Below are 23948 nucleotides of genomic sequence, written 5' to 3'. Positions count from 1 at the left end.
GTATATCTAACATATAAAGTATAAGCAAAAAGCACCCAAAACATAAATATACATCTCAATGAATTATCACTAAGGGAAAACCTATATAACCACCACCCAGGTCAAGAAATAAAGCACTTCCATTACTCCCAGAACCCCTCTCCCCACCACTCTCCCAATCCTTGCTACTTGTCCCCTCTTGGTCATAAATTCCTCCCTCCCCACTATCCACCTATCTTACCTATCCTGGGTAAGTATCCACTATCCTGACTTTTGCGATAATTTCTTTACTTTTCTTTAGTTTTACCACCTGTGTATGAATCCCTTAAACAATATAATTTTTCATTTAGCCTGATTTTTAACTTTAGATAAATGAATCATACTGTATGTATTCTTCTGTGCCTTCTTTCACTCAATATTGTTTGAGATTCCTCTATTATAGCTGAATAGAGCTGCAATTTGTTCACTTGCATCGCTGTAAAGTATCCCATCGTAAGATCTACAATTTATTTATTTATTCTACTGTAGATAGATGTGTTGCATTCAGTGTGGGACTATAACGAAAAATACTGCTTTGAATATTCTGATATATGTACCCTAGGGAATCTTTAAGGCCATCAACCTGGCATTAGAAAAACAGTCATGGGATATATGTATCTTTGACTTTCCTAGATAATGCCAAACTGCTTTCCAAAGTGAATGCGCCAACCCACCACTTGCAGTCCCCTCACCAACAACTGGTGTTAATCAAACAGTTTAATTTTACCCACTCTGGAGAATGGCTAATGGTATCACACTGTGCCTATAATTTTCATTTCCCTGATTAATAAGAGGTTGAACATATTTGCATATGTTTACTGGTCATTTATATTTTTTCTTTGGTAAAGTCCCTATTCAAGTCTTTTGCCCACTTTTTCAATGTAATTATCTCTTACAGATTTGAAGGAGTTTTCTATGTTGTGGAGACTAGTCGTTTATTAATTACGTGTGGCAAATATCCTCTCCCACTCTGTACCTTGCTTTTTTTTTGCTTGTTTTATGCTATCCTTTTATGAACAAAAATCCTTTACTTTAATATAGTCAAAGTAGCAAGCTTTTCATTTATAGTTGGTACTTTTTATATCTTGTTTTAAAATTCTTTCCTTACCTTTGAGGTCATAAAGATATTCTCCTATACTAATTCTAAAAGCTTTAAATGTTGACTTTCACATTTTAAGTCTAGAAATGATTTTTGTGTATAGTGTGAAGTAGGAAATTTTTTTTTCCCATACGAATATCCACTTGTCCCAGAATCATTTACTGGAATGTTCATCTTTTCCCTACTGTATCTCTGTCATACATAAAGTGACTATATATGTGTGGGTCTGTTTCTGAACTCTCTATCCTGTTCTATCAGTCTATTTGCCATCCTTATGCTAATACTATACTGTCTTAATTGTAAAACTATAGTTTACAATAAATGTTGTTATCTTGTAGAGCAAGTTCTCCCAATATCCTGGTAATTTTTGGACCATTAAAATTTCCATATAAAATCTCAATCTGCTTCTCAAATTCCACAAAAAGCAAAACAAACAACAAAAACTAGTTGGTGAAATTTTGATTGAGATTGCATGCAATTTATAAATTAATTTGGGGAGAACTGTCATCTTTACTGTATTGAGTCTTCCAATCTATGAACTCAGTATCTCTCCACTTACTTAGGTCTTCCTTAATGTCATCCAGTAATGTTTTACAATTACCTACGTAGAATGTGAACAGTAGCACAGAGGCCATACCTCTTAAATTATGCATACCTGTTTAAAATTGTTGTTTTCCTGGTGAACAGAACAGTTCACTATTATGAAAGATTTTACCTCTAGTAATGCTTTTTGGCTGCTATCGATACAGACGTATTACTGTATTAGTTTTCAATTACTGATGTAACAAATTACCACAAACTTAGTGGCTTAAAAAACAATACAAATTTATTATCTTATAGTTCTGTAGATCAGCAGTCCAGTACAGGACTCACTGGGCTAAAATCAAGATGTTGGCAGGGCTGCATTCCTTTCTGAAGGCTCTAGGGAAGAACCTATTTCCTTGTGTTTTCCTGATTCTGGAAGCCCCCTTCCTCCATCTTCAAAGCCAAAAACACTGCATCTCACTCTGACTTTCTTCTGTAGTCACACTGCCTTCTGGCTGACTGATTCTTCCTCCACCTCCTTTTTATGATTACAGAGGACCCACCCAGATAATCCAAGATGATCTCTTCACCTCAGGGTCCCTGATTTAATCACACCTACAAAATCCCTTTTGTCAAGGAAGGCAACTTCTATGGTCTGAATGTTTATGACCCCCTCAAAATTCATATGTTGAAATCAATGGGTAGTGCCCAAATAGAAAAAGCCCTAGAAAACTTACTTGATTAGTCTCAGCCCTAGGACTGGCATTAGCATTTACCTTCAGAGAAATCCTGGCTTTTGCTTTTACTAACTGATCACTGTTCTGGTTTCAATTTACTATTCTTTACCATCCCCAACACAAGCCCTCACTCCACTTCTGATCCACACTTTGGAGATGCCCTTTACTTTCCTGCAAAGTCAGCAATGGTTTAAAAAGAATGTTTATCATTTTTCAAGTCTTTGGGGTTTTCCCTCCCTCCTTCCCTTTCTTTTGGTAATGGAATGCGGTAGGCTGAATAATAGCCCCCAAATATGTCCATGCTCTAATCCCCAGACTGTTACTTATAAGGTAAAGGAGACTGGCAGATGAGATTAAGTCAAGGATTTTAAGATGGGGAGAGTATCCCTGACCATCAGGCTGGGCCCAATGTAATTGCAAAAGTTGTTATAAGAGAGAAGCAGGAGAATTAAAATCAGAGAAGGTATTCCAACAACAGAATCAGAGACTGGAGAGACTGGAGAGATGTGACTGTGAGCCAAGGAATGCCAGCAACTTCTAGAAGCTGGAAGAGGTAAAGAATGGATTCTCCCTTGGAGCTTCCAGAAGGAACCAGCCCTGCCAACACCTTGACTTTATCCCTGAAAGAATCATTTTGGACTTCTGATCTACAGAACTTTAAGAGAATAAATTCCATGATGTTTCAAGCCACTAACTCGTGATAATTTTTTACAGCAGCAATAGGAAACTAATAAATGGGAGTTGATTTTTCTTTTCAGATAATACTTTCAACCTATAACTATTTAAGAACCTGATTCATTACCATGTCTTAGTTCAAATTTAAATTCCTCAGTCCAGCAATCAAGTCCCAACTATTTATTTAGACTTATTTTTATCCCTTCACCCTTGTTAGCCTTCTGTAGACACATGGCTGTGTCCTCTTACATTTTTTACCTTTTATCTTCTCTCACTTTAATGACTTTCAACCTTTTCATAACACATCCCTATGATTATGTTTGAGACATGCCTTCGGGAAGCTTTTCCTGACTTCTCTCCTCACAACAATACTGCTTTGTAGTCCTCAGAAATAATGTTTATTTAGACCACTCTAACCTGCTTAACATTCTCAATTATTCTTTGAATGTAGCAATTCTCCCAATACTCGGCTTGGAGTAAGATACTTGGAGGCATATAATATGCATTCAGTATCTGTTGTTTTTATCTGCTGTATTAGTTTTCTGTTGCTGCAGTAACAAATTACCACAAATTGGGTGGCTTAAGACAAATTTGTTCTCTCACAATTCTCTAAGTCTGAGATCAAGGTATTGCAAGGCAAGTCTGTACTGCCTCTGGAGGCTCTAAAGGAGAATCCATTCTTTGCACCTTTCAGATTCTGGTGGCTGTCAACATACCTCGATTTGTGGTTCATCACTCCAATCTCTGCCTCTGTGGTCACACTGCCTCCGTGGTCACACTGCCTCCTCCTCTTCCTGTGTGACTCTTTTTCTCTGTGTGTCTATTCTACAAGGATAAGTGATTCCATTTAGGGCCCACTGGATAATCCAAGATTATCTTCTCATCTTAAGATCTTTAATTTAAATGTATTTTCCAAATACGGTAACATTCACAGATATTTGACATCAATGAGGGGGGGCATTTTTCAGCCTACCATACCTGCCCAACATCTATTCTCTTCTTCTGATAACAACTCCCTTATTACTTCTGGGGGCACTATATCCCCCAAATGCGGGGGATGTATAAACTCAATTTATATAGTTTGGGTGAAGCCTCCCTCTTCCTGCTATGTGTATATGACAAAGACCTGGCCAGTCAGCATATTCTATCCCCTTTGGCTGCAATGATTGGCTCAGTGATGGGCATGTGACTCAAACTAAAGAGATTACTTTCCAGGGCTTTTATTGGAACAAATGGGATAGAGCTGTGGTTTGTTGTTGTTGTTCTGGGACTGCTAGATTAAGCAAAAGAAATACAGTGACTCCCTTGCTGGGGAGAGTAATGAGAAAACCCACAAAATTGAAGGAAAAGCATCAAGTACCAGACCTCAGGGACTGGAATCAAGACCCAAAGCCCTCAAAACACAGAGTTCCTCGTGTTTGCTTGGTTTCTCCTCTCCCCACATGGAAGGGAAGGTGACTGTCTGGAGCCAGGAGCGCAACCTGTTATTTTTAATAATCCTGACAAAAAGATGAACGCTACACCCCAGCATCCTCATATCAATTTCACAGAAGAACTCTAATCAGCTCTGCTTGTGTCATGATAGTCCTAAGGCTTGAAATAATTACTTTTGCTAGAGAAATCATGCTTGATCCAGACAGAATCATGTTGCTGGCAATGTGTCAGGCAATGAAGGGGAAAAACACAAACACAAGCAACTCAAACCACTACTACAAGAAAATACCACTATTCTTATGAAACTTGTGGTCTATTGGAGAGAGAAGTCACACGAGTAAATATAAAATTACTGTGGCCTGTGTCATGAGAAGAAGTACGTGGAGACAAGGTGAATGACTCATTCCAGAAGTTTAGGGAAAGTGATGGCAAACTTAGATCAGAAGGAGGAAGGTAGGGATGGAGATTCTAGGCAGAGAGAACAACAGGCTCAAAGCCCCTGTGGCAGAAAGGCTCATCACTCATTGGAAGAACTAAGATAAAGGTAGTATGTCTAGGGAGAGCATGGTGTGACGTGAGACTGAAGAAGCAGGTAGGAGTTAAGACCATGCACATTATTGTGGGTCACATTAAATATTTTATACTTTATGATAAGTGCCATTAAAAGCCATTTAAATGTCATAAGAGAGTGGTGGGGAAGGTAGTAGACATGAACAAGTTTGGATTTGGAAAAGATCACTGTGACTATACTGGAGAGAACAGACTGGAGTCTAAGTGACTGCAAGAAGATACGTTGACTTTTAAATTGATTTCCGACAGAGCTTTATGCATTCCTGCCTCCTACTTTCCCACTAAGCAGGTTATATTGGGAAAAATATCAGTTAAATGAATGAAAGAAGCTTTTAGATAGTGATTATCTGCTCTGCAAAATGACTCACTTCTATATTTCCTTTGCAAAATTTTTTCCCTCTGATCACAGTCTGCAATGTGAGTACACCAACTTGCTCTTTAAAGAAGTCAGGAAAACCAGGCAACAGGATCTCTACACAATCTGTGGGGCTGTAAGGATGGGACACTGACGACCGTTTAGTTGTTACCTCTCAATCTTTAGATGTCTCATGGCTCTAAATACCATCACCGCCCTGATGGCTGTTAAATTTATACCTCTAGTCCACACTTCTTCCTGGAACCTCAGTGTCTATATCTGTCTACTCAACCTCTCCACTTGAATGTCTAATAGACGTCAAGCTCAGCAAGTAAAAGATAAAATCTCAGATTTCTGCCTTCAAAATAGCTTCTTCTACAACTCAATTATTCCAAGCTACTCATAATGTCTTTTACCTCACACTCCACAGCTAACATATCAACAAATCTTATCAGCGCTACTTCTAAAATATGTCCAGAATTCAATTCAGTTTTCATCACCTCAATTGCGACCACTCTGGCCCAAACCACTACTCGCTACGGCTTGGATTACTGAAACAACTTCCTGATAACACTCTTCACCAACTAACACAGTTATTTTCACCTGGCTCCCTCTATAACGTCTGGGAGACCGAGGACTTGTCTTTCACTTAGTGCCATGAACCCCAGTGCAATCTCGCAGACGCTCCATAAAATAAATACTTACTGGAAAGAATAAATAAGTATTGTATACCACCACATGTACAGTAATTAATTTAAAAAGAGATTTGGGCATGAGAAAATTGACGGTTAGGAGACTTCTAATACAAACCAAAAACCGCTAGAACAAGCAGTGAATGGAAAGTGGGGTCAGCTGGGTGAAGCAGGTTCCACAAGCTGTCCCGCTTTCCTTAAGCAGACATGTTTTCCATATAAGCCAACATCCCTCTACCTTGGAATACTGTGGGTGGAAAGCTTCTCGCTCCACTCGACACCTCACCCTTAGGCGGCAGCCTAATCGTCTCATCCTCGTCCTGCTTCGACGACGGGCTTCGGCGACGGGCGAGCCCACGCAGCTTCGGGCTGGAAGACGCATTTGGGCATCCTCCTGGCCCTCAAGAATGACACTGGATTCTAGGCCACACGGGCAACTTTAATCGGATAGGAAAAGGGACATACTTCTCGTTGACGTTCTCCACTGTACAAGTAACTTAAAATCAAAAGGCAGGGAATAAACCTTCAGAAACAGAATCTTCAACCCGGCTAGCGGTTAAGATAAAGGGCAGTTCCCGCCGGCCTCTAGGGATGATGGGAAGCGAAATCAGCGTCAATTGCCCTGACCCAAAATGGCAGGTTACTCGAACCGCGTGTATAGGGGTGAAGATACGACCACTGGGAGAAGTCAAGATGAGAAGGGAAAATGAAAGCATCATTTTATTAATCCCACACAGAGGCGGAAATTATAGGAGAGAGAATAACCAGGGACGACAAAACATCCAGACGGCAGAAACAAGTGGCCTGTCGAATAAGGCCAAACACAACATTGACCTAATCCAAGATGGCGCCGGAGGTTATTACCGGGAGCGCAAAAGCGGCGGTGATTACCCTGTTCCACGATGGCGGTGGCGACTGAGGCGAGTGGAGGGGCGGGAGGGCCGGGAGCGTCTTTGCCCTCCTCCAAGATGGCGGCAGCCGTGGGCGCTGTCCCTGGCTCCGCCCCGCGGCCTCGGCCCCGCCTCTCCCTTGTCCTTCCCTCCACCCCGCTCGCAGTGGCCAGTCTGGGCGGAGGTGTTCGCGCGAGGAGAGCGTGCTCCCGGCGTTTGATATGGCGGCAGCCGCGGCGACTGCAGCGACGAAAGGGAATGGGGGCGGCGGGGCCCGGGCCGGGGCCGGCGAAGCCAGCGGCTCACGAAAGAAAAAGGGCCCGGGGCCTCTGGCCACGGCGTACCTGGTCATCTACAATGTGGTGATGACCGCGGGGTGAGGCTGGGGCTCGGGAAGGCGGGGAGAGAGTCTGGCCGGGGAGGGGGCTCTGCGGCAGGAGGAGCGGCCCGGCTGGCCCGCCGCGCGCAGCGCAGCCCCGGTGGCGGGAGTCTGGGCCCCGGCACCTGGGCTCCGGGGGCAGTCGAGGCTGAATCCGCCTGGGTGCTTGCTGGGGGCCGAGCAAGTTCCCAGGTACCGAGCTGGAGTTCCAGTGCTCCAAGGGGCTCGGGGGAGGCTGCCCAGGCGCTGGTCCGGAGGGCCTTGGGAGGACGTATGGGCTGGCCACACGTCCATGTCTGGGGGGCGTTGTGCCGGGCGATCCTGCAGCGCTGAGAGCCCAGGCGGCAAGGCACGAATGGCGAGCTGTTCTCCCCAAAGGGAGTGGAGGGAGCTGTGTCTGCAGAGTTGACCATTTATTTCGGCGGCTGTTTTCAAAATCCAGGACGAGCTTTAATGGGAAAGGTAGTGGAACAGCGTTCAAAGTTTTTGCCCAGTGACATGAGCAGTCCTGTGCTTTAGGTGAGTTTAGACTTCGTAGGATGGATTGAGGTGGGGAAGACACTAGAGATGGAAGGCAGAGTTACTGGGGAGAAGCGGAATAGACCCTGGAAACAGATTTTACCTCCTCTTGTTTCTCCTTTATTTCAGTCCATCCCTTGTCGTAGCGAGTTTTTAGTTCTAGTTATGACACTAACTGTGTGACCTTGGGTAAATCATTTTATTTCTCTAGACCTCCGTTTTTTCATCTGTAAAAACTAAAGAGTTGAGCTAGGTGATCTCCAAGATTCCTCTAATTCTCTGACCCCATGATTTTTGATGACAAGGATCACAGGGTCAGCCTGTTATATATTTTTAAATTTTATAAATTTGTAAAAAAAAAAATTCTTAACATTTTATTATGAAAATTTTCAAACATATAGAAAAGTTGAAAGAACTGTATAATGAACATCCAGTTTTATTTATTTTTAAAATAGATAATACATTGGCCAGGTGCAAAATTGAAAATGTATGCACGGGCATACAGTGAAAATCTTCCCTCTACCTTCCCTTCCACCCAGATTTCCTCCCTGGAAGGCAGATAATTTTGTTTATGTTTCAGATACTGATACAAGCAAATATGTGTACATGGGTATTTTTAAAATATGAATGCTAATGATTAGCATTTCAGCACCTTGCTTTTTTCACACACACACACACACACACACACACACAAACACATCTTGAGAGGATCATAGGCTTTATGGCTAGTATTAGAAATAGCCAGTATTGAAACCTAGGCTCAGAGAAGTTGTGACTTGCTTGACTTGAGGTCACAGAACTTGTTAGTAGTAGTTCTGGGTTTAGAAGCCATATTACAGATGCACGTTTTCTTTATCACATAAATGGTCACAGAATGATTTTAAAAGAATATTCATCAGTGCATATGTGTGTATTTATATATAAAAATTCTTGTCATCTTAGCAAGGGCTTTGATGAGAGCATTGTGCTGAAGAGGGATTTTAAGATACATTGGGGAAGACGAAAAGAAGCCTTTATTCCTGAACCATGAACATGGAGAATGGGGTGGAGGGTAAGGAGTGGTATCTTAAACCAGAAGAAAAGTTGGGGATATGAGAGTAAAGTAAGCTTTTTTTCTAGGCTACTGAAAATGCTGAACCAGTTACACCATTAAGGAATTCATTTCTTTTTTTTTTTTACAAACTCTTGTTCGATGTATTTGTATGATAGTTTCTAGAAATAACATAGCCCACATACCCCACTGCCTAGTTAAGATTTTACACATAAATAAATCTGTTAGCACCTTCAAAGAGACACACCTTAATAATGATATACCTCATTTCATTATGGAACTTAACAAATAAAAAACTACAAGGCCTGAGAAATTTATTTTGGAGGACAGTAGAACAGAAATGTAGAGTTCAGAGCCATATGCCTAAGTGCTTCCCTGTTTTGTATTGATCTGGCTTTCTTTACTAAATTGATTTTGGGAATCTCAGCTTAAAAACCTTTTATTCTTTTTAAAAAACAAACCATTTATTCATATGTCATTTGCAGTCTTTTAAAAGAATAGATTTTAAGGTAGGGGTATGTTCAATGAGATACTTCTATAAATAGTTTAAAACATCTCTCCACCCTGTTGTTATTACAGACCCTTTAACTGCACAGGGCATTTAAAATTTTCCTTTAATAGTTTTTTTCTCTTGTCTTGGACTTCCTGGCACCTAATTTAGCTGCTCAAGGACCAATTTAGCTTATTTCCCTCCTTTTGGTCTTGTTCTCAACGGGCAAGGTTGCCAAAAAGCCGAGCTCCAGATGGGTGAGGTGCCACTGTGCTTTTGCAAAAAGCACTCTTCGTAGGGTGCTGCTGGAGGTGCAACATTTCTGTGCATTACATACAGCTTAGCGTTTGAGAGTGATAATCAATAAACCTAGGACACAGATCTTGAGGTCACCTTTAGTAATATCTATGATTGCCACATCTTTCTATTATAATCCTACTTACTTTTTTTTTTTCTTCTGATTGCTCTTTTTCTTAGGTGGCTCGTTATAGCTGTTGGTCTGGTCAGAGCATACCTGGCTAAGGGTAGCTATCATAGCCTTTATTATTCCATTGAAAAGCCTTTGAAATTCTTCCAAACTGGAGCCTTATTGGAGGTGGGTCCTGAGATTTGTTGTTGATTTCTGTTGTTTTAAAATTAAAAACAAGCTACTAAATTATATTGAAGTAGCCATGTTTCTGCTGGATTTGCTTTAAATGCTGAAAACTTGCCTCGTAGAACGCCATGTATAATGTTGATACCTGGTTTATCTTTTTGACATTCTACATAAATAAGATCTCATTTAACTTGTATTACCTGGAATATATTTTACATTTAACTTTTATTGGCAGTCAAAGGAAACAAGCTTATATTAGGATTTTAAAAAATTCTAGGGACTTCCCAGGGAAGTGTTAGCAAACTCAGATACTTACAGGGACCGGGCATATAATGGGAACAGTGAAGTTGGTGAGTGTAGGATGTCAGGAGTGATAGATATAAGAAATAGTAGAGCCTGTTTAAAATCCTCCAAAAACCTTTTTAAACAATAGTTTATTAATTTCCCTGCATTAAGGGTAATATATATATCAAGTCCTGTCTTCTGGGGTAAGTATATGATAGGATTTTTGACTTGCAATTCAAATTATTTTAAGCAAAAGGAAATTTATTGGCTTCTGTAGTTGATAAAGATAATAGGGTTAACTTACAAAATCAAAGGAACCAGCTTGGGAATGAGAACGAAGGATTTGATGTTGCAGCACTCTCTTTCCATCTCTCATCACTGCTTCTCTCTATTTCTCTTTGAATATTAGTCTTAGGCTCTCCTACTGCAGATTGCCTTCTCCACCTGGTGGGAGAGAGCTTATTTTTTCAGCATTAGGGAAGGATTCTGGGTGGTCTTACGTAGACCAATCACTCTTGCCAGTGATGTGAAATACTTGATTAGTCAGATCTAGGACACATGCCCATACTTCTGGCCAAGGGACTGTAGACTTCGTTAATGGAAAAAGGGGAATGAGGTAGCTTTGGGCACACACCATAGCTGCCATAGTTCATTATGGTGAAAAATTTTCAGGTTGCAGAGAAGATCTGATATTCAGTTTCATTTTACCTAGCCTTTAGGCCAAGCCCATCATGACATTTGGAAGGCTGTTTAAGAAAAGACCATTTATCTCCATGAAATGAGATGTTACCTCAACCTCTCACCCTCTTTTTTTTTTTTAAATTAGTTTATTTACTTATATTTGGCTGCGTTGGGTCTTCGTTGCTGCGCGCAGGCTGGGGGCTACTCTTCGTTGTGATGTGTGGCCTTATCATCACAGTGGCTTCTCTTGTTGAGGAGCACGGGCTCTAGGATGCATGGGCTTCAGTAGTTGCAGCATGTGGGCTTCAGTATTTGCAGCATGCGGGCTCAGTAGTTGTGGCTCACAGACTCTAGAGCGCGGGCTCTGTAGTTGTGGCACACGAGCTTAGTTGCTCCACGGCATGTGGGATCTTCCAGGACCAGGGCTCGAACCTGTGTCCCCTGCATTGGCAGGTGGATTCTTAACCACTGCGCCACCAGGGAAGCCCTCACCCTCATTTCTGAAAGCAGAAAGTTGTAGGTTTTGGGTTTTTTTCTCCCAGAAAGCAGAGAGATTTCAATACTGTCCATACTTATATGTTTAAGTTAGATGGTATGATGAAATGAACGTACAGCTGGAGGCTGAGTGCCCTTATTCTAAGCATGCTGGTTTTACCAACTTACTTTGTGAATTTGGGCGAGTCATTTATCTCTTGTCCACCTTGTTTTCTCATTTGTAAAATAATTAGTTTGAAGTAGATTTGTAAAGTTCCTTTCTGCCCTAACAGATTGAGTTTGAGGAGAGTAGCAAATCCTTGTGTGGGCCATATTGTAAACTTAGAGGCTTAAATTTTGGGGGGAAAGGGGCAGTAGTAAATAAGTATCACTTGTCTGTCAGAGCTTTGGCCAGCACAGTTCTCAAGCTACAGAGAACCAAGTTTGGAGTCAAGACCATCAGAAACTGCCTGAGTGCTTGATATAGTAAGAAGTTGTATCCAACTGGAATACTTCAATAATTTACTAATTTAAAGGGGGTTCTGTCTCTGTAAGACTTGGTAATATTAGAGGTATAATTTTTAAAATTTAAGGATATCTTAGGGAAGGTTGTGACATTAAATAGTGTGATGCAAAATCTACTCAGGAACCAAATCTTAGACTTGGAGGGATTAGCGCATTTATCCCTATAAAATTTTTAATAGGGATTTAAGAAAATATTTTGGAGTTCTGGTTTTATCTCTGTTATCCCCACTAAGAACCAGTTAGGTGACAAACCCTGGATTTGATTTTGGGAAAAGAACTCTGCAAAATGAATGAAGACTCCCTGGGATGTGCAGAGAATTAGCTTTGTAGATGGCAGTGATGGCAGTAGACCCCTCAACCTGGGACAAGAGAGCAGGCTTGCTAGAGCTGCGTCTCCTGAGCCATCCATTAAGGAATGTTTTATTGCCTGCCTAACCTACATAGTATAATAATGTGCTTAGTGTTGTTTAATTACAGATAAGTTGTCCTTATGGGAATTACTAGTGCTTGACAATAAACCGTGTTTATAGGAGGAAAAAATGAGTCCAGGGAGGTCAGCTACTCACTTATATCTCTGCATGAATATTCTGAATAGTAAGCTGTGTGATTATTCTTTAGTAGGTTCTGTGGGAATTTGCTTTAAGAGGAAATAGAGATTACTTGTTCTCAAGAAACTTCAAATCTTCTTAGGAAAATATAACACTTTGCTTTTTAAAAATATAAAACATTTACTAAGCAAGTGTAAATGGGCATGTAGTAGTGTAATACAGAAAGACTTTCTGAGAAAATTAAATGATTTTTTGCAAAATGGGTACAAAGATATATTGAGTTTGTGATACAATAATATAGCTTTTTAAAAAAATATTTATTTCTGGGGCTTCCCTGGTGGCGCAGTGGTTGAGAGTCCGCCTGCTGATGCAGGGGACGCGGGTTCATGCCCCGGTCCGGGAAGATCCCACATGCCGCAGAGCGGCTGGGCCCGTGAGCCATGGCCGCTGAGCCTGTGCGTCCAGAGCCTATGCTCCGCAACAGGAGAGGCCACAACAGTGAGAGGCCTGCGTACTGCAAAAAAAAAAAAAAAAATTATTTCTTTGGCTGCACCAGGTCTTAGTTGCGGCGGCAGACAGGATCTCCATTGCTGTGTGCGGGATCTTCATTGTGGCATGCAGAATCTTTCTGTTGTTGTTGCAGCATTCAGGACCTTTAGTTGCGGTATGCGGGACCTTTAGTTGCGGCATGTGGGACCTTTAGTTGCAGCATGCGGGATCTAGTTCCCTGACCAGGGATTTATCCTGGGCCCCCTACGTTGGGAGCATGGAGGCTTAGCCACTGAACCACCAGGGAAGTCCCAATAATATAGCTTTTTAATAAAGTAGACAGAAATCCTAATTTTTTTCCACATACGTATCCAAGAATGTCTTGAGTAATTTTTATAGATAGTTTTTCAAAATATTCCACAGGTGACAGTTAAATAAGTATGTGTTTGAGTCACTGTAATGGGTGCCATGGAGGTTGAGCCCTTGCTAGTAAAGACATTAAAATCTTACTGGGTAGATGACTATGTTAGGACTCTTGGCTGGAGATTATAGAAACTGCCTTAACTGACTTAAACTGTAAGGGGAATTTATTATAAGTGTATAGTATGTCCCATGGAACCCAAGGGTGGGGATGCAGCTGGCCTTTAGGAATGGCCTGGAATCTGGGACTGGAGCACCACAGGGAACCCAGGAGGTCTTGCTCTGTCTCTTATCTCTACTATTGTCTCTCTCTCTTTTTCTCTGATTCTTCTCTTCTTGCAGACTGGGGTTTTTTTTGGTTTCTTAGTCTGTGTGGCAGACAATGGTAACAGAAAACTCCTGAGATTGTAGTTTCTGCAATCGAGAGCAGCTAATTAAAAACAATATTATTTCCATTTCCATATTCCTAGCGAAGGGCCTAATATGTCCAGCTTGAATCAGGTGCTTATTCCTGGACCAATCACCTGTAGACAAGAGTAGGGTCACATTAACCATATAGAAGTTGGAGGGAAGGGACAATTTATAGAAAAGTGGTGCTAGGCGTTAAGTCCAAGAAGTATTTACCAAAGTAATGAGACGCAATACAGTGAAGATGATAAGGTATGAGATGATTTATAAATTGGTAGAAAGTAAAATACTGATAACTTTGTGGGCCAAGGGATCAGTGTGTGAATAACTACAATGTGTCTTGAGTTGAATCTGAGAGCTAATTAACATAGGTAGCAAAAGTATATTTTTAAAATGCCATTCATAGGTAAATAAAATATATCTCCATACCATAAAATGAGTGAATTACTGGTACTTGTTATAACATGGATGAATCTTGAAAACATGCTTTGTGAAAGAAGCCAGAAACAAAAAGCCATGTGTTGTTTGATTCCATTTATACAAAATGTCCAGAATAGGCAAATCATAGAGACAGAAAGTAGATTAATGGTTGCCAGGGGCTGTGGGGAGGAGAGAATGGGGAGGGACTGCTAATGGGTACAGGATTTCCTTTTAAGGTGATGAAAATATTCTTGAATTAGATGGTGGTATGGTTGCACAACCTTGGGAACATAACTAAAAATCACTGAATGTACACTTTTAAATAAGTGAATTTTGTGGTATGTGAATTATATCTCGATTTTTAAAAAATGCCATTCAGGGGCTTCCCTGGTGGCGCAGTGGTTGAGAGTCCGCCTGCTGATGCAGGGGACGCAGGTTCGTGCCCCGGTCCGGGAAGATCCCACGTGCCGCGGAGCGGCTAGGCCCATGAGCCATGGCCGCTGAGCCTGCGCGTCCGGAGCCTGTGCTCCGCAATGGGAGAGGCCACAAGAGTGAGAGGCCCACGTGCCGCAAAAAAAAAAAATGCCGTTCATCTATAATGAGCCGGATAAATTTTCTTTTTACTTTATTCTTTTTTTTGGGTCCATGATGTTCATGGATAAGGACAGACTATCTTTCCAGCTTTGTTAAGAACTGAGTTAAAGTTTAGAAATTAAAGATCCTACATTATGGCGCTTTAAAATTATTTCTAAGAGAATTTGGATTTCTAAATATATTTAGTTAACATAAGAATGTAATTACAGCAAAGACATTTTCAAATACTCGTAATTGGGTGTGCCTCTGTGATTGACAGTGAGGATTCCAGTAGGTTAAGGACTGCTCTGCAGAGACATTAATTGTTGAGACTAATACAGACCATCTTCAACACATGTACATCAGTACATATATTCAATATCATTTACCTGCCACCGTCCATCTTGGAATATCTAATGGACCACAGGCACCTCCTTTCCTTCTTATTCTCTTCCATCTCCTTCTAATGCTTGGAACCCTCTTATCTACCGAAAAATAAAATAAAATAAAGAAAAATAGTGTCATTTGTTATCTTTTCCTAGAGTTGATTTAGGACTGGGTCTGAAATGGCAGAACTGGTCTGGAGAAGCAGTGAAGGAGAGAAGATAGCTTTTGTTGTTTTCTAAGCCCCATCTCTGTATTCTGGTCTAATTCTCATGCCTCACGTCACAACTCTCCTCAGATCCTTTAATGAAATAATAGGAAACTGATTTTGGATATTTCTCTAAAATATAGCAAAATCTTAAGAATTTGTAGGAAGAGGGCTCCCATCTTGTCTCCCTGCCAGTTTTTGTCTTTTTGCCTCAACTACTGGATGATTTTTTCCCACAGAGATACTAGGTGGTTGGGTTCTGTGATATTACTAATACTTTACTTTAGGCACTAATTACTAATACTTTAGGCACATTATATATTAACTTTGCTTTTCTGAACTCATCTGGGGACATAACCATCATCTGTAATATTTTTCTTCCTTTTGGAAACATGCTAATTTCTCAGTAATTTTAAAAAGGAACTTCTGAAACACAAGCTATATGCACATTTTAGACTAACTTTATTCTGAGGACTTGTTTTGAGAAACCAGCCCTCTAAAAGAGACTTCTGAAAAGCTAGCAGAGCAAGTCATAGTAGAGCTATCTGACACAAACAGGAATGACAGCAAACCCAGACAAACCAGCTTCAGAAACAGTGTGAAAACCAGAGGGAAATAGAACTTGGGTATAATTAATAAGTGTCACAACATTAGAAGGGAAGAGGGAGACTGTGGGAAACAGGAGTCCACCCACACAGGCCTCACTGCTTAACAACTCAAGCAAATAGAAGCAAATTGATACGGTATTCAGAGAAGATAGGTATTGGCTATAGAAAAGAGTGTGCTAAAATTTTTTTTTTAAAGAGAACTAAAAATGTCAATGGTGGCGGTTCAGGGCAGGAAGCAGGCCACAGTGCAGAGAAATAAGTGATACTGAAGATTCAAGAAAGGCAGGAGTTCCTAGTTATAGTCTCAGATAAAACAGATTACAGAGCAGAAACCATTGGGACTGTTTAGAGTGTACTATTTGAATGTCAAAAAGAACATTACAAAATACATAGTGCCAGGCATATCAGAGTTATTATGTGTTGATGGACTAGCTAATGCATGAATGATTATCAGTAAAACAGAAAAACAGTATACAGGAAAGTAGTGAAACTTGACAGATGAATAGCATAGTAGAACCAAGGTATCTAGAAAACAGAATGAGGGTATACAACCTGTCAAAAAGTACGGCTACCAGAAGTAGAAAAGATTGGAAAGTATAACTCAAAGACAATCAGGAAAAATTCTAGAAAACTATTCAGAACGGAAAGCCCCTCTCAGTGCGGTTATTGAGAGTATATGGAGTTGTACATAGGCACTGTTTTTCAAGGAAAAAAATCCCTTCCCTTCCTGGGCACCTATTTGTTAAATTTTTAAACTTAAAAGAAAGTTAAGTGATTTCTAGCAGAGAAGAGATCTTAAAGTGTAATCGTAAAACAACTTGGGACGTTAGACTTTGAAAAATAAAAAGATTCATATGAAGCTAGGAGACAGCATTAGGTTCCTGAATAACAGACCGTGCAATTTCCTACAGATGGAGACATTTTGAAAACACCTACCAAAATAATAGAACTTTGAAAGAACCTTATCAAAGGGTTTTTAACTGATATATAAGTAAATAAAATTAACCAATTCTTTTTTTTAAATAAATTTATTTTTTATTTATTTATTTTTGGCTGCGTTGGGTCTTCACTGCTGCATGCAGGCTTTCTCTAGTTGTGGCGAGCAGGGGCTACTCTTTGTTGCGATGCACGGGCTTCTCATTGCAGTGGCTTCTCTTGTGGAGCATGGGCTCTAGGCGTGCGGGCTTCAGTAGTTGTGGCGCACGGGCCTAGTTGCTCTGCAGCATGTGGGATCTTCCTGGACCAGGGCTTAAACCCGTGTCCCCGACCTTGGCAGACGGATTGTTAACCACTGTGCCGCCAGGGAAGTCCAATAAAATTAACCAATTCTTTAGACTAGCACTGTGCAGAAGAACTTTCTGCAACGATAATATTCCAAATCTGTGCTGTCTGATATACTAGCCGCTGTTGAGCCCATGAGGCAGGTGAGACTGAAAATCTTCAGTTTTTAGTTTTATTTACTTTTAACTGAAATTTAAATAGGCACATGTGGCTAGTGACTACTGCATTGACAGCATAGCTTTAGACCGTCATACAGATTGCAAGGTATCCACATGTAATTTCATAAAATATATCAGATTCTCCCAGGGTAGAACGAAGTGGGAAGGAGGGAAAGCAAAGGAAGACAAACCTTGTGATGTAAATTTTAGGTCACAACAGAGTTTATAAACGTTTTAATTCATAAGACAAAAGTAATGAGAATAATTATTAAAATATGGTGATGTTTTCAGGTTAGGAAAATCAAAAGAAGAAAAAGCAAATTGCAGATATTGGAAAAGGTATGGAAGGGTGCATATCAAACTGTTACTAGTGCTTACCTCTGAGAACGGCTGTGGTATTTAGGGGGAATACAAGGGAATTTCTGCTTTTTATTCTATATACTTTAGTGTGCATTTACATATCACTTTGTGAATCTTTAAATTAAAAAGGAAAGATATAATATGTAATAAATATGTAATAAAGTATAATAGAAAACAAAAATGAATTAGGAAAATAAGATTTAAAAGTTCTTTGAGGGCTTCCCTGGAGGCACAGTGGTTAAGAATCCACCTGCTGGGCTTCCCTGGTGACGCAGTGATTGGAGGTCCACGTGCTGATGCAGGGGACACGGGTTCATGCCCCGGTCCGCGAAGATCCTACATGCTGCAGAGCGGCTGGGCCCGTGAGCCATGGCTGCTGAGCCTGCGCGTCCGGAGCCTGTGCTCCACAACGGGAGAGGCCACAATAGTGAGAGGCCCACGTACCACACACACACAAAAAAGAATCCACCTGCTAAGGCAGGGGACACGGGCTCAAGCCCTGGTCTGGGAAGATCCCACATGCTGCAGAGCAACTGAGCCCCATGGGCCACAACTGCTTAGCCTGCACTCTGGAGCCCACAAGCCACAGCCGCTGAGCCCGCGTGCCACAACTACTGAAGCCCACACACCTGGAGCAGGTGCTCTGCAACAAGAGAAGCCACGGCAATGAGAAGCCCACACACCGCAACGAAGAGTAGCCCCCGCTCACTGCAACTAAAGAAAGCCCACACACAGCAAAGACCCAATGCAGCCAAAAATAAAATAAATAAATAAATTTATTTTTTAAAAAAGTTCTTTGAAAAAAGAAGAAAATAGGCAGCTTAGATAGGTTATCTTTTGTTTTAAAATAAAGTACAGAATTTTACATCTGTTAAAAAGACAGTAGCAGGAACAATAAAATTATAGGATGATTGACTACACACAAATGCATTGTTTCTGATGTCTTTGCAAGTAGACTCATTAATTTTATCAAAGTAAAAAAGTAGGATGGTGGTTACTCGTTTAAAAAGCAAAATTCAACAATCTGTTGCCTGTAAAAGACTGATGTAAGCTTACTTAAGGACAAACCAGCCTTCCACGACCAAGCATACAAGAAAAACAGGACCATCCTGCTTAAGATAAAGTTGATTTCAGAGCAGAAGCCAAAGAGAAACTTGCTGCATTTACAATTTGTCACGCAGAAGGAACATGATAGACACATGTTGGTGGAATTTATTAATGGCTGAATGATTATCATAGAAAAGCTGGTAGAAATGGCTAAAGAAGTAAAAATAGAATTGTACTTGAGAAGTGTCACAGTATATGTAAAAGAACACTGGAGACAAAAAATTTGGGTACTAAGACTTGGTTGTGCCACTTGGTCTCAACTTCTGTAATGAATATTCTGGATTAGATGACCTTAACACTTTTTTTCCAGTTCTAAGTGCTGTGGGGCTTCAACATTTCAGTCAGAATATGAAAATAAAGCAGATAATGAATTAATAAATTATAGAGCCAAATACAGCAAAAAAGGTCAGATTAAGTGACAGAAAAAGTAACAGTGATTAAGGAAATTTCACCTATTTCCTCCTTCAAAAATGGATATAAAAGGATTTTGAAAACATGTTTGGATTGAAACCTTTGAGAGAGCGCACTAAATACCCTCTTTTTCTTGCTTATGTTCTGAACATTGGGAAATAACTCATTGTATAAGGACCCTAAAAATCACCTTTATTAGTGATAAAGGCCTAGCGGGAGGCTGTGTGTTAGTGTGCAAGTCAAGCAGGTTTGCTAGCTGAACTCCAGAGGTAGACTCTGCCTCCCCCAGGCAGCAGGGGCCAGGGCAGCATGGAGAAAACCAGAGAGCTTGGGGTTCTCTGTGGAAGCCCTAGGGTGGAGCTGAGGTACACATGCCCCATTCTTGCCAATTTACTGATCAGATGCGTCATCCTTCCTTTCCCAAGTAAAGTGATTAATGGGTGGAGAGAGACCAGAAATATTTGGAAGAAAAGCCTTCTCATGAAGCCAGAGGAGAGGGGAAAGGTGTTTGCCTCTAATCATAATCATCTATAACATAAGTGCTATATATTCATTGTAGCAAAACCCAGATATACATAAAGAAGAAAAAACATGTCCGTCATAAGCTAATGATAACTGCTGATAACATATCGATGTCTTTCAAGACTACGTGTTATTATATAGGCAAGTTTTAAGAAAAAAAGATGAAATCATAAATACATATAATTTTCAAAACTAACCAAATACTGGTAAACATAACCCAAATTAGTTCTAGACCTCTCCATAACATGAGTGTAGTAGACATGCTTTGTGGAGCTGCCCAGCTCAGGGGGGTTTTATTCTCTGGAAATTTTCGCAGTTCTACCACTAGACCCATACCAGCTGCATCTCTACCCCTGACTCTGCCTCTCAGGCCATAGCTCGCTGATCCAGGGTTGCACACCTGGCCCAAACTGGGCTGGTCAGACTTTTCTCCAAGAATGTGGAATTTTGAATTGAAAGACAGAAATTGGGACTTACTATAGCTGAATGATGTTAAATCCATGAACTAAAGCTGCTTGGGTTCGTACTCCTCTTGAGACTTGTTACTCTTTTTTGGACTTTGTTATTGTTATTTTACCTTGGATTAAAAATGAAACTGAAGGGCGAATAGACACAGCACAGAGGATTTTTACGGCAGTGAAACTACTCTGTATGATACTGTAATGGGGGGTACATGTCATTATACATTTGTCCAAGCCCATAGAAGGTATAACAGCAACATTGAACCCTCAGCTACGGACTTCGAGTGACAGTGATGTGTCAGTACAGGTCCATCAGTTGTAACAAACATACCACGCTGGTTGGGGATTTTGATAGTGGGGAGGCTGTGCTTGAGTGGGGGGCAGGGGGTAAATGGGAGAGCTCTGTACCTTCCTCTCAGTTTTGCTGTGAACCTAAAACTACTCGTTAAAAAATGGAAGTCTTTTTAAAAAATGAAACTGAACAAACTTGTTGGTAACTTACCAAATTAATTTCCTTAGTGCAAATCTTAGAAACTTTTACAAAAAAGATGTTTCGAAGTAACCTATTGTGAAAGATGACATTCAACATTGAGGTTGAATTTTGAAACTAAAATGAGCTTATTGCCACTGGGTGGAAATGGAAAGGGTTCAGGAGGAGAGAGATGTTTACTGCTTTTTTTTTTTTTTTTTGCAGTTTTTCTTTCTGTAATTGGTCATGAGGTTATAGTTGATACCTGTGGCTTCCTTCTTCTACTACCTATTCCGTATTTCCCTTACCCACAGCAGTGACCCAAACCTTCATTCCCAAGGGGTCTGAGTCCTTAGTCATTCTGCCTCTTTTTGGTTGCTGTAGTTTTCCATTAATGTTTACTACTGGAAATGCTAAGAGGTGCCTCAGAACCCCCTGGCTTCCATACATGGTCCGCTTTGCCTCGATTGTGTATGGCAACATGATATCCCCTTGGCAATCAGGACTGACCACTCCATCCATAGATAAACCCCCTTTTTTTGCCTGTTGGTGCAGTAGCATGAATAAGGAGCCCAAAATGGCCAGATGGCAGTCTTATCTTCCAATTCAGTAGAACCATTGTTGTCACCTGGTGCAACCAGTAACCTTGTGGAGACTAAGCTCTCCAAACAAGTAGAGCTCAAAGTTGCCAGGATGGAAGGCAGAAATTCTTTAGGTGGGTTAATAGGTATAATAGTGAGAGTAGCCACTCCTACTTCCTCCCCTTGATTCTTGGACCTTTGTAATCCGGTGATGAGGAATACAGCATCTGTGATTCAAAGTATAAACTGCGTCCTGTAAGGCAGAACCCTATTCTTTCAAGGTGCTGTCTCCCAGTTGGCATCATAACTGAGTCTTCGGTAAATCTTTCTACCTTTCAACTAAGCCAGGCATTTCTGGGTGATGGCATATGTGGTTAAGAGCAAATGATTCAGTGGGCCTGAGCCCACTGATGTATGTATTTCTTTTGCTGTGAAGTGAGTTCTTTGATCAGACACAATACTTTGTAGAATGCTATGATGGCAGATCAGGCACCCTGTGAGTTCATAGATGGCGACACTGGCAGAGGCATTGTGGGCAAGGAAGGCAAATCCATATCTAGAGTATGTGTTTATTCCAGTGAGGGCAAATGTCTGCTCCCTCCTTGGTGGAAGAAATCCAATGTAATCGACCTACCATCAGGTTGTGTGCTGTCCACCTGGGAAATGATGCTTTATAGGGCACTTAATTCTGATCTCGGCTATTGGCAGATTAGGCGCTCAGCAGTAGGGTTAACCAGGTCTGCCTTGCTAAGAAGAAGTTCATGTTGTTGAGCCCATGCGTAGCCTCCATTCTTGTTAACGTGGCAAATTTGTTCATGGGTCTATTGAGGAAACACTGGGATCGGTGGGAAGAGTCTAGTTGACGTTAATAGTGTCCATCATTTTGTCCACCATCATTAAGAGTCTCCTTTACAGTAGATGCCATTTGGTGAGCATTCACGTGAGACAAATATTTTCAATGTCTATGCCCATTCTAAGAGATCCATCCACATACTTCTTCCCCAACTTTCCTTGTCACTATCTTCCAATCCTGTTCCTTCCAAGTCCCTGACCATCCAGCTAGACCATTAGAAACTGCTCATGAATGAGTCTCAATCTGTACTTCTGGTTATCTCTCATTCCAGACACAGGAGAGAAGCAAATGTACTGCTCAAAGTTCTGAATATTTATGGTTTGTAAGGCACAGATCTCAAAATCAATAATACATGTAGTGGTTAAGAGCACCAGCTCTGGAGCCTGGCTGCCTGTGTACAAATTCTACCAGTTCCATTCATGCCCCAGTCTCCTGCTGGCTTTGGGGAGTCTCCTGGAGAGGCTGGGGAAGGGGGGCTCACCCAGGGAACACAGACACTGGTGGCAGACACATTGGGGAGCATTCAACCGCGTGAACACTCCTAGCAGCTGACATTGGATCATTAGCACTATGACATATTTTCAAGGGAGATTTTGAATATGGCAAGTCTTCTGAATGAGGTATGCTTATTTTAGTTCAGTAATTCTCAGTAGATCTCAGCAAGAGCAGTGTGACCCCTCTAGAGTGCGATTTAGAAAACTGAGAGGGTATTTTGATTGCCACAGTGAATGGGGGTGCTATAAGTAGATGTCCTGTGCTGTCTGAGACAGTCCAACTCAGTGGAGGTCTGTATTCCCCCTGACTTTTGTATATACCATGGGCTGATCCCTCTCCAAATATAAATTGATAGTTTTGTAGTACATATTCATACTAAAAAATCTTCACGAGAAATTAAACAAAAAGCTTATTAAGTTGGAAGAAGGTCATTGTCTTAGTTTTCTCTTGCTGCATGACAAAATACCACAAACTTAGTGGCTTAAAACCACACTCGTTTATTAGCTCACAGTTCTATAAGTCAGAAACTGGGCTTGGCTGGGTTCTCTGCTCAGGGTCTCACAAGACTGAAATCAAGGTGTCAGTTGGGTTGGCTTCTATCTGGGGGCTCTGGGAAAGAGTCTGCTTCTAAGCTTATTCAGCTTGTTGACAGAATCCACTTAACCTGTGGTTGTAAGTCTGAGGTCCCATTTCCTTACTAGCTATCAGCTGGAGGTCACTCCTAGCTCCTAGAGGCTGCTTTCCAGTCCCTGCACATGGCCTCCTCCATCTTCTAAGTGAGAAATGGCATATTGAATATCTTTTGTTCCTTGAATATCTTTGAGTTCCTCTTCTGCCACCAGCTGGAGAAAACTCTCTGCTTTTAAAAGGCTGGCCTGGTTGGATCAGGCCTACCCACATAATCTCTGTGCCTTAAAATCAATTGACTTCGGACTTGGACTTTAATTACATTTGCAAAATTCCCGCCCTGTGGTACCTTCTTTAGTGTTTGATTGGATAACCAAGGTACAAGAATCTTAGGGAATCATCTTTAGGATTCTACCTAGCACAGTTGGTATGAATAGGGAGCTTAAGTGAAATAAAGGTATCATCCCAAAATAATTGAGTAATTTGTTCACTCTGCACATTCTGTTCTGTAAACATTATAGCATTTCCAGCTTGCATATTTAGTTGAAAAGGATTTCAGTGCAACAGTGTT

General features: G+C 41.0%; 1 protein-coding gene and 1 long non-coding RNA gene across 7 annotated transcripts in view; one reads left to right on the top strand and one right to left on the bottom strand.

Moving 5' to 3' along the window:
* The window catches only part of LOC111171678 (uncharacterized), a 28228-nt gene extending 20966 nt beyond the window's left edge, over positions 1–7262 (bottom strand). For 2 of the 3 annotated variants that reach the window (XR_002643721.2, XR_016393001.1), the window contains exon 1: positions 6344–7262. This is a non-coding gene — a long non-coding RNA (uncharacterized LOC111171678). The other variant, XR_016393002.1, reaches the window with a different exon arrangement.
* Positions 7202–23948, top strand: part of HACD2 (3-hydroxyacyl-CoA dehydratase 2) — an 89873-nt gene continuing 73126 nt past the window's right edge. For 2 of the 4 annotated variants that reach the window (XR_016393000.1, XM_022567262.2), the window contains exons 1-2: positions 7202–7371; positions 9912–10029. Coding sequence is in view for 1 of the 4 variants with exons in the window: in XM_022567262.2 (XP_022422970.1) it covers positions 7217–7371; positions 9912–10029 (273 nt within the window). In the remaining 3 variants the exon portion in view is untranslated. Of the gene's footprint in view, positions 7372–7575; positions 7894–9911; positions 10030–23948 lie in introns of those variants that run through there. The other 2 variants (XM_089910598.1, XM_089910599.1) reach the window with 2 other exon arrangements.

Source organism: Delphinapterus leucas, chromosome 4 (assembly GCF_059928025.1).
Source record: "Delphinapterus leucas isolate spDelLeu-1000000601 "Yukka" chromosome 4, BTC_Dleu_Yukka2, whole genome shotgun sequence".
NCBI lineage: Eukaryota > Metazoa > Chordata > Mammalia > Artiodactyla > Monodontidae > Delphinapterus > Delphinapterus leucas.
This window is presented reverse-complemented; position numbering and strand designations above follow the sequence as displayed.